This window comes from Mustelus asterias, chromosome 14, assembly GCF_964213995.1.
Source record: "Mustelus asterias chromosome 14, sMusAst1.hap1.1, whole genome shotgun sequence".
Classification (NCBI taxonomy): Eukaryota; Metazoa; Chordata; class Chondrichthyes; order Carcharhiniformes; family Triakidae; genus Mustelus; species Mustelus asterias.
The window spans coordinates 621,485-635,391 of NC_135814.1; the positions used below are offsets into that span (position 1 = coordinate 621,485).

At 53.1% G+C, this 13,907-nt stretch overlaps 1 protein-coding gene across 1 annotated transcript; it reads left to right on the plus strand.

Annotated features, from left to right (window-relative positions):
- The first annotated feature begins 6,773 nt into the window (after window positions 1-6,773).
- Window positions 6,774-11,922, plus strand: rpl37a (ribosomal protein L37a). The gene is made up of 4 exons (XM_078229135.1): window positions 6,774-6,851; window positions 7,211-7,339; window positions 10,631-10,713; window positions 11,778-11,922. The coding sequence occupies exons 1-4, from the start codon at window positions 6,849-6,851 to the stop codon at window positions 11,839-11,841; spliced, it is 279 nt and encodes a 92-aa protein (XP_078085261.1). The 5' UTR covers window positions 6,774-6,848; the 3' UTR covers window positions 11,842-11,922.
- Window positions 11,923-13,907: the final 1,985 nt, after the last annotated feature.

Here is a 13,907-nt window from a genome sequence, read left to right on the forward strand (position 1 = left end):
GAGAGGGGGGTAGGTGTCAGATGGAGTTCAATGCAGAGAAGTGTGAAGTGATTCATTTTTTAGGAAGGACACGGAGAGGCACTATAAAATAAAGGATACAACTCTAAAAGGGGACAGGAGTAGATGGACCTGGGTGTACAAGTGCATAATTCATTGAAGGTGACAGGACAGGTTGAGAAAGTAGTTTATAAAAAGGGTGGCACCGTGGCACAGTGGTCAGCACTGCTGCCTCACAGCGCCAAGGACCTAGGTTCGATTCCCGGCTTGGGGTCATTGTCTATGTGGAGTTTGTACATTCTCCCAATGTCTGCGTGGGTTTCCTCCCAGAGTCCAAAGGTGTGTGGGTTAGGTGGATTGGCCATGATAAATTGCCCCGAGTGTCAGGGGGACTAGCTAGGGTAAATGCATGAGGTTGTTTGGAGGGCCGAAGGGCCTGTTTCCTGTGCTAGAACAAAGAACAAAGAACAGTACAGCACAGGAAACAGGCCCTTCGGCCCTCCAAGCCTGTGCCGCTCCTTGGTCCAACTAGACCAATCGTTTGTATCCCTCCATTCCCAGGCTGCTCATGTGACTATCCAGGTAAGTCTTAAACGATGTCAGCGTGCCTGCCTCCACCACCCTACTTGGCAGCGCATTCCAGGCCCCCACCACCCTCTGTGTAAAAAACGTCCCTCTGATATCTGAGTTATACTTCGTCCCTCTCACCTTGAGCCCGTGACCTCTCGTGATCGTCACCTCCGACCTGGGAAAAAGCTTCCCACTGTTCACCCTATCTATACCCTTCATAATCTTGTACACCTCTATTAGATCTCCCCTCATTCTCCGTCTTTCCAAGGAGAACAACCCCAGTCTACCCAATCTCTCCTCATAGCTAAGACCCTCCATACCAGGCAACATCCCGGTAAACCTTCTCTGCACTCTCTCTAACGCCTCCACGTCCTTCTGGTAGTGCGGTGACCAGAACTGGACGCAGTACTCCAAATGTGGCCTAACCAGCGTTCTATACAGCTGCATCATCAGACTCCAGCTTTTATACTCTATACCCCGTCCTATAAAGGCAAGCATACCATATGCCTCCTTCACCACCTTCTCCACCTGTGTTGCCACCTTCAAGGATTTGTGGACTTGCACACCTAGGTCCCTCTGTGTTTCTATACTCCTGATGACTCTGCCATTTATTGTATAACTCCTCCCTACATTATTTCTTCCAAAATGCATCACTTCGCATTTATCCGGATTAAACTCCATCTGCCACCTCTCCGCCCAATTTTCCAGCCTATCTATATCCTGCTGTATTGCCCGACAATGCTCTTCGCTATCCGCAAGTCCAGCCATCTTCGTGTCATCCGCAAACTTGCTGATTACACCAGTTACACCTTCTTCCAAATCATTTATATATATCACAAATAGCAGAGGTCCCAGTACAGAGCCCTGCGGAACACCACTGGTCACAGACCTCCAGCCGGAAAAAGACCCTTCGACCACTACCCTCTGTCTCCTATGGCCAAGCCAGTTCTCCACCCATCTAGCCACTTCTCCTAGTATCCCATGAGCCTTAACCTTCTTAACCAACCTGCCATGTGGGACTTTGTCAAATGCCTTACTGAAATCCATATAGACGACATCCACGGCCCTTCCTTCATCAACCATTTTTGTCACTTCCTCAAAAAACTCCACCAAATTTGTAAGGCACGACCTCCCTCTTACAAAACCATGCTGTCTGTCACTAATGAGATTGTTCCGTTCTAAATGCACATACATCCTGTCTCTAAGAATCCTCTCCAACAACTTCCCTACCAGTACTGTTGCTGTACTGTTCTTTGTGGGGATAGGGCCTGGGTGGGATTATGGTCAGTGCAGACTCGATGGGCCAAATGGCCTCCTTCTGCACTATATAATTCTACGATTCTATGATTCGTACAATATCCTAAGCTTTATTAACAGGAGGCATGGTGTACAAAAGCAAGGAGATTCTGTATAAAACACTAGTTTGGCCTCAGCTGGAGCATTGCTTCCTATTCTGTGCACCACAAGAATCACAGAATTGCTGAGGCACAAAAGGAGGACACTTGGCCCACCATGTCTACATCTGTCAATATTGAGAGTGCCGCCCAGTTGGTGGGTCAGTAATGATGGACTGCAGCACAGTGGCTGGGTCAGAATTGAGGGAGTGCCACACTGTCGCTCGATCAGTATTAAGGGAGCTTGGCACAGTCGATGGTCGGTATTGAGTGCCGCACAGTTGGTGGTCAGTTTTAACGGAGTGTCATAAAGTCGTTGGGCCAATAGGAAGGGAGTGCCGCACAGCCGCTGGGCCAATAGGGAGTGCCGCACAGCCGCTGGGCCAATAGGAAGGGAGTGCCGCACAGCCGCTGGGCCAATAGGAAGGGAGTGCCGCACAGCCGCTGGGCCAATAGGAAGGGAGTGCCGCACAGCCACTGGGCCAATAGGAAGGGAGTGCCGCACAGCCGCTGGGCCAATAGGAAGGGAGTGCCGCACAGCCGCTGGGCCAATAGGAAGGGAGTGCCGCACAGCCGCTGGGCCAATAGGAAGGGAGTGCCGCACAGCCGCTGGGCCAATAGGAAGGGAGTGCCGCACAGTCAGTGGGTCAGTATTGAGGCAATGCTGCAGACGCTAGGTCAGTATTAGGAGTGTGCCACACAGTCGCTGTGTCATTGTTAAGGCGGTGCCGCAGAGTTGGTTGGTCAGTATTAAGGAAATGCTGCACAGTTTCTGTGTCAATATTAAGGGAATGCTGCACAGTCGGGGGAGTCAGTATTTAGAAAATGCCGTACAGTCTGTGGTCAGGAGTGCTGCACAGTCGCTGGGTCAGTATTAACGGTATGCCACACAGTTGGTGGGACAGTACTGAGGCAGTGCCGCACTGTCGGTGGGTCACTATTGAGGGAGTGCCACACAGTTGGTTAGTCAGTCTACTTCAATGCAAGGAGCATCCGGAACAAGGTAGATGAACTTGGGGCGTGGATTGGTACTTGGGACTACGATGTTGTGGCCATTACGGAGACGTGGGTAGAACAAGGACAGGAATGGTTGTTGGACGTTCCGGGGTATAGATGTTTCACTAAGTGTTGGGAAGCTGGTAAAAGAGGTGGAGGAGTGGCATTGTTAATCAAGGATAGTTTAACGGCGGCGGAAAGGCACTTCGAGGGGGATCTGCACACTGAGGTAGTATGGGCTGAGGTTAGAAATAGGAAAGGAGCGGTCACGTTGTTAGGAGTTTACTATAGGCCCCCAAATAGTAATAGAGATGTGGAGGAAGAAATTGCTAAGCAGATTATGGATATGTGTGGGGGTCACAGGGTAGTTGTCATGGGGGACTTTAACTTTCCAAATATTGATTGGAACCTATGTAGGTCAAATAGTTTGGATGGGGCAGTTTTTGTGCAGTGTGTGCAGGAGGGTTTCCTGACACAATATGTGGATAGGCCGACAAGAGGTGAGGCCACATTGGATTTGGTACTGGGAAATGAACCGGGCCAAGTGTTAGATTTGATTGTGGGAGAGCACTTTGGAGATAGTGACCACAATTCGGTGTCTTTTGTTATTGCAATGGAGAGGGATAGGGCCGTACGGCAGGGCAAGGTTTACAATTGGGGGAGAGTTAATTATGATACGATTAGGCAAGAATTAGGGGGCATAAGTTGGGAACAGAAACTGTCAGAGAAAGGAACTAATGAAAAGTGGAACTTTTTCAAGGAACAAATACTGGGTGTCCTTGATAGGTATGTCCCTGTCAGGCAGGGAGGAAATGGCCGAGTGAGGGAACCATGGTTCACGAAAGAGGTGGAATGTCTTGTGAAAAGGAAGAGGGAAGCTTATGTAGGGATGAGGAAACAAGGTTTAGATGGCTTGATTGAGGGTTACAAGTTAGCAAGGAATGAGCTGAAAAAGGGGCTTAGGAGAGCGAGGAGGGGACACGAGAAGTCCTTGGCGGGTCGGATCAAGGAAACCCCAAGGCTTTTTACTCTTATGTGAGGAATAAAAGAATGACCAGGGTGAGGTTAGGGCCAGTCAAGGACAGTAGTGGGAACTTGTGTATGGAGTCAGTAGAGATAGGCGAGGTGATGAATGAATACTTTTCTTCAGTGTTCACCAAGGAGAAGGGCCATGTTTTTGAGGAAGAGAAGGTGTTACAGGCTAATAGGCTGGAGGAAATAGATGTTCGGAGGGAGGATGTCCTGGCAGTTTTGAATAAACTGAAGGTCGATAAGTCCCCTGGGCCTGATGAAATGTATCCTCGGATTCTTTGGGAGACAAGGGATGAGATTGCAGAGCCTTTGGCTTTGATCTTTGGGTCCTCGCTGTCCACGGGGATGGTGCCAGAGGACTGGAGAATGGCGAATGTTGTTCCTCTGTTTAAGAAAGGGAATAGAAATGACCCTGGTAATTATAGACCGGTTAGTCTTACTTCGGTGGTTGGTAATTGATGGAAAAGGTCCTTAGAGATGGGATTTACGACCATTTAGAAAGATGCAGATTAATCCGGGATAGTCAGCACGGATTCGTGAAGGGCAAGTCGTGCCTCACAAATTTGATAGAATTTTTTGAGGAGGTAACTAACTGTGTTGATGAAGGTAGGGCAGTTGATGTCATATACATGGATTTTAGTAAGGCGTTTGATAAGGTCCCCCACGGTCGGCTTATGATGAAAGTAAGGAGGTGTGGGATAGAGGGAAAGTTGGCCGATTGGATAGGTAACTGGCTGTCTGATCGAAGACAGAAGGTGGTGGTGGATGGAAAATTTTCAGATTGGAGGCAGCTTGCTAGCGGAGTGCCGCAGGGATCAGTGCTTGGTCCTCTGCTCTTTGTGATTTTTATTAATGACTTAGAGGAGGGGGCTGAAGGGTGGATCAGTAAATTTGCTGATGACACCAAGATTGGTGGAGTAGTGGATGAGGTGGAGGGCTGTTGTAGGCTGCAAAGAGACATAGATAGGATGCAAAGCTGGGCTGAAAAATGGCAAATGGAGTTTAATCCTGATAAATGTGAGGTGATTCATTTTGGTAGGACTAATTTAAATGTGGATTACAGGGTCAAAGGTAGGGTTCTGTAGACTGTGGAGGAACAGAGAGATCTTGGGGTCCATATCCACAGATCTCTAAAAGTTGCCACCCAAGTGGATAGAGCTGTGAAGAAGGCCTATAGTGTGTTAGCTTTTATTAACAGGGGGTTGGAGTTTAAGAGCCGTGGGGTTATGCTGCAACTGTACAGGACCTTGGTGAGACCACATTTGGAATATTGTGTGCAGTTCTGGTCACCTCACTATAAGAAGGATGTGGAAGCGCTGGAAAGAGTGCAGAGGAGATTTACCAGGATGCTGCCTGGTTTGGAGGGTAGGTCTTATGAGGAAAGGTTGAGGGAGCTCGGGCTGTTCTCTCTGGAGCGGAGGAAGCTGAGGGGAGACTTAATAGAGGTTTATAAAATGATGAAGGGGATAGATAGAGTGAAGGTTCAAAGACTATTTCCTCGGGTGGATGGAGCTGTTACAAGGGGGCATAACTATAGGGTTCGTGGTGGGAGATACAGGAAGGATATCAGAGGTAGGTTCTTTACGCAGAGAGTGGTTGGGGTGTGGAATGGACTGCCTGCAGTGATAGTGGAGTCAGACACTTTAGGAACATTTAAGCGGTTATTGGATAGGCACATGGAGCACACCAGGATGATAGGGAGTGGGATAGCTTGATCTTGGTTTCAGATAAAGCTCGGCACAACATCGTGGGCCAAAGGGCCTGTTCTGTGCTGTACTGTTCTATGTTCTATGTATTGATAGTCTGCAGCACAGACGGGGGCGGCACGGTAGCACAGTGGTTAGCACTGCTTCTTCACAGCGCCAGGATCCTGGGTTCGATTCCTGGCTTGGGTCACTGTCTGTGTGGAGTTTGCACATTTTCCTCGTGTCTGTGTGGGTTTCCTCCGGTGCTCCGGTTTCCTCCCACAGTCCAAAAATGTGCAGGTTAGGTTGATTGGCCATGCTAAAATTGCCCATTAGTGTCCTGAGATTCCCTTAGAGGGATTAGCAGGTAAATATGTAGGGATATGGGGTAGGGCCTGGGTGGGATTGTGGTGGGTGCAGACTCGATGGGCCAAATGGCCTCTTTCTGCATTGTAGGGTTTCTATGATTCTACCTGCCACTTTAGGGAAGATGTGAAGTCATTGGAGAGAGATTGAGCTTTTCAAAATCATGAGGGATCTGGACAGAGTAGATAGGAAGAAGCTTCCCATTGGTGGAAGGATTGAGAACCAGAGGACACAGATTAAAAGTAATTGCCAAAGGAAGCATTCGTATTTGAGGAAAAAATGTCTTCATGCAGCAAATGGTTAAGTTCTGGAATGCACTGCTTGAGAGGGTGATAAAAGCAGGTTAAATTGAGGCTTTGAAACGGCAACTAGACTGTTACCTTCAAAGGAAGAATTTTAGGGAGAAGGAAGGGTTAGCTGCTCATTTAGACACGAAGGGCCAAATAGTCTTCTCTGTGTTACAATTCTGTGATTTTGCTTGTCTTGGGAGTCTCCACCCAACAAAGGTAGATGTGGATGCCAAAATTCATCATCACTTTTGACTGACTGGGGAAAAGTTTTAAAGTTTTTATTTGAAGACATCACTGAGTAATAATGAGACGTGCACTCTTATATGTTTTAGAGACTTGCACAACCTACAGCAGGCATCTCATAGCACTGGGCTCCAGCCCCAACACAATGATTGTGTCTTTAAGACTGGAATGTGCTGTGCCTTTAAATCCAAAGCGATTGGGTTGTGCGCACGCGCGGCCCTGCTGCTTAAAGTGCATGCGCACTGGGCTCCGCCCTCTCTGCTCCATCCGGGAAGATGGTGGGTTCTGATTCTGGGCGCCGGGAACCGAATCGGCCTCCATCCGCCTCCCCGGGAGCCATCGGCTGCCCCGACAGCACCAGGGCCCCGCTACTCATCACCAACTAATTGGGGCCCGGGTCGGTGGTTGGGGCCCGGGTCGGTGGTTGGGGCCCGGGTCGGTGGTTGGGGCCCGGGTCGGTGGTTGGGGCCCGGGTCGGTGTTTGGGGCCCGGGTCGGTGGTTGGGGCCCGGGTCGGTGGTTGGGGCCCGGGTCGGGGCCTGGGGCCCGGGGGTCGGCTCGGGGCCTGGGGCCGGGCGGCAGTGTCGTTCTCCGGGCTCTCTCTGTTGCTTTAACCGCTCTTTGTGTTGCTGTTGCAGGCCAAGCGCACCAAGAAGGTGGGGATCGTGGGGAAATACGGCACTCGCTATGGAGCCTCCCTCCGCAAAATGGTGAAAAAGATCGAGATCAGTCAGCACGCCAAATACACCTGCTCCTTCTGCGGGAAGGTGAGGGAGCGCCCCCCCCCCCGTAACCCCCCCCCGGAAACCCCACACTGACCCCCCCCCCCCCCCCGTAACCCCACACACACTGACCCCCCCCCCCCCCCCCCCGTAACCCCACACACACTGACCCCCCCCCCGGAAACCCCACACTGACCCCCCCCCGTAACCCAACACACACTGACCCCCCCCCCCCCCCCCCCCGGAAACCCCACACTGACCCCCCAGTACCCCCACACACACTGACCCCCCCCCCCCCCCCCCGGAAACCCCACACTGACCCCCCAGTACCCCCACACACACTGACCCCCCCCCCCCCCGGAAACCCCACACTGACCCCCCAGTAACCCCACACACACTGACCCCCCCCCCCCCCGGAAACCCCACACTGACCCCCCAGTACCCCCACACACACTGACCCCCCCCCCCTCCCCCGGAAACCCCACACTGACCCCCCAGTACCCCCACACACACTGACCCCCCCCCCCCCCGGAAACCCCACACTGACCCCCCAGTACCCCCACACACACTGACCCCCCCCCCCCCCCGGAAACCCCACACTGACCCCCCAGTAACCCCACACACACTGACCCCCCCCCCCCCCCCCCGAAACCCCACACTGACCCCCCCCCCCCCCCCGAAACCCCACACTGACCCCCCCCCCCGGAAACCCCACACACTGATCCCCAGTAACCCCACACACACTGACCCCCCCCCCCCCCCCCCGAAACCCCACACTGACCCCCCAGTAACCCCACACACACTGAACCCCCCCCCCGAAACCCCACACTGACCCCCCCCCCCCCCCCCCGGAAACCCCACACACTGACCCCCCCCCCCCCCCACCTGGAAACCCCACACACACTGACACCCCCCCCCCCCCCCCGGAAACCCCACACACTGACCCCCTCACCCGGAAACCCCACACACACTGACCCCCCCCCCCCCCACCCGGAAACCCCACACACACTGACCCCCCCCCCCAGTAACCCCACACACTGACCCCCTCACCCGGAAACCCCACACACACTGACCCCCCCCCCCACCCGGAAACCCCACACACTGACCCCCCCCCCCAACCCGGAAACCCCACACTGACCCCCCCCCCCAACCCGGAAACCCCACACACTGACCCCCCCCTAACCTGGAAACCCCACACTGACCCCCCCCCCGGAAACCCCACACACTGACCCCCCCCCCCCCCCCGGAAACCCCACACTGACCCCCCCCCCCCCAGTAACCCCACACACTGACCCCCCCCCAACCTGGAAACCCCACACTGACCCCCCCCCCCCCCCCCGGAAACCCCACACACACTGACCCCCCCCCCCCCAGTAACCCCACACACACTGACCCCCCCCCCCCCCCCCGAAACCCCACACTGACCCCCCCCCCCCCCCCCGGAAACCCCACACACTGACCCCCCCCCACCTGGAAACCCCACACACACTGACCCCCCCCCCCCCCCCCAGTAACCCCACACACTGACCCCCCCCCCCCCCCCCCGGAAACCCCACACACTGACCCCCTCACCCGGAAACCCCACACACACTGACCCCCCCCCCCACCCGGAAACCCCACACACACTGACCCCCCCCCCCAGTAACCCCACACACTGACCCCCTCACCCGGAAACCCCACACACACTGACCCCCCCCCCCCCCCCCCCCACCCAGAAACCCCACACACTGACCCCCCCCTAACCTGGAAACCCCACACTGACCCCCCCCCCCCCCCCCCCCCCGGAAACCCCACACACTGACCCCCACCCCCCCCGGAAACCCCACACTGACCCCCCCCCCCCCCCCCCCCAGTAACCCCACACACTGACCCCCCCCCAACCTGGAAACCCCACACTGACCCCCCCCCCCCCCCCGGAAACCCCACACACACTGACCCCCCCCCCCCCAGTAACCCCACACACTGACCCCCCCCCCCTCAGTAACCCCACACACTGACCCCCCCCCCCACTCCCAGTAACCACACAAAGTGACCCCCCCCCCCCCAGTTTCCCCACGCACTGATCTTCCTTCCCCCCCTCCCCCCCAAGTTCCACACAAACTGACCCCCCCCGCAGTAACCCCACACACTGATTCCCCCCCCCCCCCCCAGATATCCCAGTGACAGACCCATCCCCACCAGTGCTGTACCCCAGTGTGACACAGTGACAGACCCATCCCCACCAGTACTGTACCCCAGTGTTATACAGTGACAGACCCATCCCCACCAGTATTGTACCCCAGTGTGACACAGTGACAGACCCATCCCCACCAGTACTGTACCCCAGTGTTATACAGTGACAGACCCGTCCCCACCAGTACTGTACCCCAGTGTTATACAGTGACAGACCCGTCCCCACCAGTACTGAACCCCAGTGTTATACAGTGACAGACCCGTTCCCACCAGTACTGTACCCCAGTGTTATACAGTGACAGCCCCATCCCCACCAGTACTGTACCCCAGTGTTATACAGTGACAGACCTGTCCCCACCAGTACTGTACCCCAGTGTTATACAGTGACAGACCTGTCCCCACCAGTACTGTACCCCAGTGTTATACAGTGACAGACCTGTCCCCACCAGTACTGTACCCCAGTGTTATACAGTGACAGCCCCGTCCCCACCAGTACTGTACCCCAGTGTTATACAGTGACAGCCCCGTCCCCACCAGTACTGTACCCCAGTGTTATACAGTGACAGACCCATTCCCACCAGTACTGTACTGCAGTGTTATACAGTGACAGCCCCATCCCCACCAGTACTGTTCCCCAGTGTTAAACAGTGACAGCCCCATCCCCACCAGTACTGTACCCCAGTGTTATACAGTGACAGCCCCATCCCCACCAGTACTGTACCCCAGTGTTATACAGTGACAGCCCCATCCCCACCAGTACTGTACCCCAGTGTTATACAGTGACAGCCCCATCCCCACCAGTACTGTACCCCAGTGTTATACAGTGACAGCCCCATCCCCACCAGTACTGTACCCCAGTGTTATACAGTGACAGCCCCATCCCCACCAGTACTGAACCCCAGTGTTATACAGTGACAGCCCCATCCCCACCAGTACTGTACCCCAGTGTTATACAGTGACAGCCCCATCCCCACCAGTACTGTACCCCAGTGTTATACAGTGACAGCCCCATCCCCACCAGTACTGTACCCCAGTGTTATACAGTGACAGCCCCATCCCCACCAGTACTCTACTCCTAGTTATGCTGGTTGGACTATGTACGAGCTGTTTTTTGGAGCTTGACTTGAGTGGTTGTCCTGTGATTGACGCCTCTTCACTTCACAGACAAAGATGAAACGCAGGGCAGTCGGCATCTGGCATTGTGGATCTTGCATGAAAACTGTAGCTGGAGGAGCTTGGGCCTACAAGTAAGTCTCTGGGCAGTGAGGACTGGTTGGGCAGTTTGGGAATGTGGGGGTGCTCATGAACTATGGTGGAATGAATGGCTGGCAGGGGTGGGTCTGTTATGTTTGGGGCAGAGCCCAGTGTGAACTCAGCCCAACCCATTGTGTAACATGGTTTTTCCCAGATAAAATCCTGCATTTCAACTATACCCTTCAGTGCATGGGCCTGTGTTACAGCATTTCCCAGCAACTTTGTGTAGCAGAGGCAGAAGCTTATTTAATACAATATGTCCCACGGCCAGGTAAAATGTCATCCTGGACTGCACAATAATGCAGTGGAGCTTGAGCCCATGACCTGTGTCAGGAGAATGATTTGATTGAAGGGGAAGTGTGGACAATTGAGTGATGTCAGGTTTTGCACAAGTTGGCTATTTACTAAACAGGTAGTGCATGTAGCAACGACTTTGAATAAAATGTTATTTTTGGTGGGAAAAATTGCATTAATTATCAAACCCTTGATCCTTTGTGAACACAAATCCTTGAAGAAGTGTAGCAGAAAAGCTCGAATAGAACACTGACCCTCTGACAGGGTTGAAGGGTCAGCATTGAGGGAGCGCTGCTGGCTCCTGTCGGGTGGTCAGGTCGTCATTGCTGCCCAGAAACAGTTAAGCTTTCAGGTGGATGACATTTGATCAGGGCAGTTTGCGTTAACTCTCTCCCTCTCCACACATTCTCCCAGACCTGTGGGGTATTTCTGGGGAGTTTGGGGGGTGGTGCTGGATCTGTTACTGGGGTGTTTGGGGGTGAAGTTTGATGGGGAGTTTGGGGGGTGGTGCTGGATCTGTTACTGGGGTGTTTGGGGGTGAAGTTTGATGGGGAGTTTGGGGGGTGGTGCTGGATCTGTTACTGGGGTGTTTGGGGGTGAAGTTTGATGGGGAGTTTGGGGGGGGGTGCTGGATCTGTTACTGGGGTGTTTGGGGGTGAAGTTTGATGGGGAGTTTGGGGGGTGGTGCTGGATCTGTTACTGGGGTGTTTGGGGGTGAAGTCAGGAGTTTTGCTTTGACATGTGCTGATCTTTTCTCTGCTAGCACCACCTCAGCCGTTACAGTGAAGTCTGCAATTCGCCGACTGCGGGAGCTGAAGGATCAGTGAGCACTGGCTGTGGCGTCTGACCCCCCCCCTCCTTCCAGAGATTTATCTGTCAACAAACTTGTTAATAAAATGTTAAAGGCACAGCTGCTTCCATGTCATTTGTTTACAGATCTTGGCAGTAAATCACTGATCTCTGGGTATTGTAACAGACATCTAGATTGCATTTTGCTTGTTAGCTGTTGTACATTGGAATTTGTTGCAATGATCTTAATGGGAATATCACGCTGTGACAGAATCAAACAAACAATACAGCACAGGAACAGGCCCTTTGGCCCTCCAAGCCCGCACCACTCCCTGGTCCAAACTAGACCATTCTTTTGTATCCCTCCATTCCCACTCCGTTCATGTGGCTATCCAGATAAGTCTTAAACGTTCCCAGTGTGTCCGCCTCCACCACCTTGCTTGGCAGCGCATTCCAGGCCCCCACCACCCTCTGTGTAAAATATGTCATTCTGATATCTGTGTTAAACCTCCTCTCCCCCCCCCCCCTTCACCTATGACCCCTTGTGAACGTCACCACCGACCTGGGGAAAAGCTTCCCACTGTTCACCCTATCTATGCCTTTCATAACTTTATACATCTCTATTAGGTCTCCCCTCATCCTCTCTCTTTCCAATGAGAACAACCCCAGTTTACCCAATCTCTCCTCATAACTAAGCCCCTCCATATCAGGCAACATCCTGGTAAACCTCCTCTGCACTCTCTCCAAAGCCTCCACGTCCTTCTGGTAGTGTGGCGACCAGAACTGGACGCAGTATTCCAAATGCGGCCGAACCAATGTTCTATACATCTGCAACATCAGACCCCAACTTTTATACTCTATGCCCCGTCCTTATAAAGGCAAGCCTGCCATATGCCTTCTTCACTACCTTCTCCACCTGTGACGTCACCTTCAAGGATCTGTAGACTTGCACACCCAGGTCCCTCTGCGTATCTACACCCTTTATGGTTCTGCCATTTATCGTACAGCTCCCCCCTACATTAGCTCTACCAAAATGCATCACTTTGCATTTATCTGGATTGAACTCCATCTGCCATTTCTTTGCCCAAATTTCCAGCCTATCTATATCCTGTAGCCTCTGACAATGTTCCTCACTATCTGCAAGTCCAGCCAATTTCGTGTCGTCTGCAAACTTACTGATCACCCCAGTTACACCACCTTCCAGATCGTTTATATAAATCACAAACAGCAGAGGTCCCAATACAGAACCCTGCGGAACACCACTAGCCACAGGCCTCCAGCCAGAAAAAGACCCTTCCGCTACCACCCTCTGTCTTCTGTGACCAAGCCAGTTCTCCCTTTATCCCATGAAATCCAACCTTTTGCACCAACCTACCATGAGGGACTTTGTCAAACGCTTTACTAAAGTCCATATAGACGACATCCACGGCCCTTCCCTCGTCAACCATTCTAGTCACTTCAAAAAACCACCAGGTTAGTGAGGCATGACCTCCCTCTCAAAACCATGCTGACTATCGTTAATTAGTTTATTCCTTTCTAAATGCGCATGTAAGGGACTGAGGAAAATTTGTGGGGAAGACAGTTACCAGTGTTCTTTGTCCTTTGTGGGCTTCAGTGTCCTGTTTGCCGGGTGGGTGCTGTGAACAGGATGCTGTTGGTTGAGTGATGTGGGCTGAGCCAATGGGATTGCTCTGGGGGTGGGAGGGAAAAAAAAGGCGCCAGGAAGTGAAGCAGAGCTGAAGAGAGAGAGAGCTTTTTCCAGGCAGGGAGAATTCGGTTTGGAGTGAGAGGCAGCCAGGCGTTCCCCTGCCTGTTCTTTTCATTACTGCTGAGGAGGACAGCATTCAGCGCACTCGACCTACTTTGCTGCACGGATAGCTCGCGGCACCTCTGCCTCCTGCGGCATCATCTTCCACACGTGTGTCTCTCCTGGACTGTGTGTGGGTGTCGTGAGTAACTGGTGGGGACTATACAGTCCAACTGGATCAGTATCTACGAATGTGTTACGGAGGATGAGTTTCCCTATGTGTGCACCAACGGAGGGCCCCCAACGATTATAGATCAGAGCTCACTGTTTTATGTCTGTTAATGATATGTGTTATTA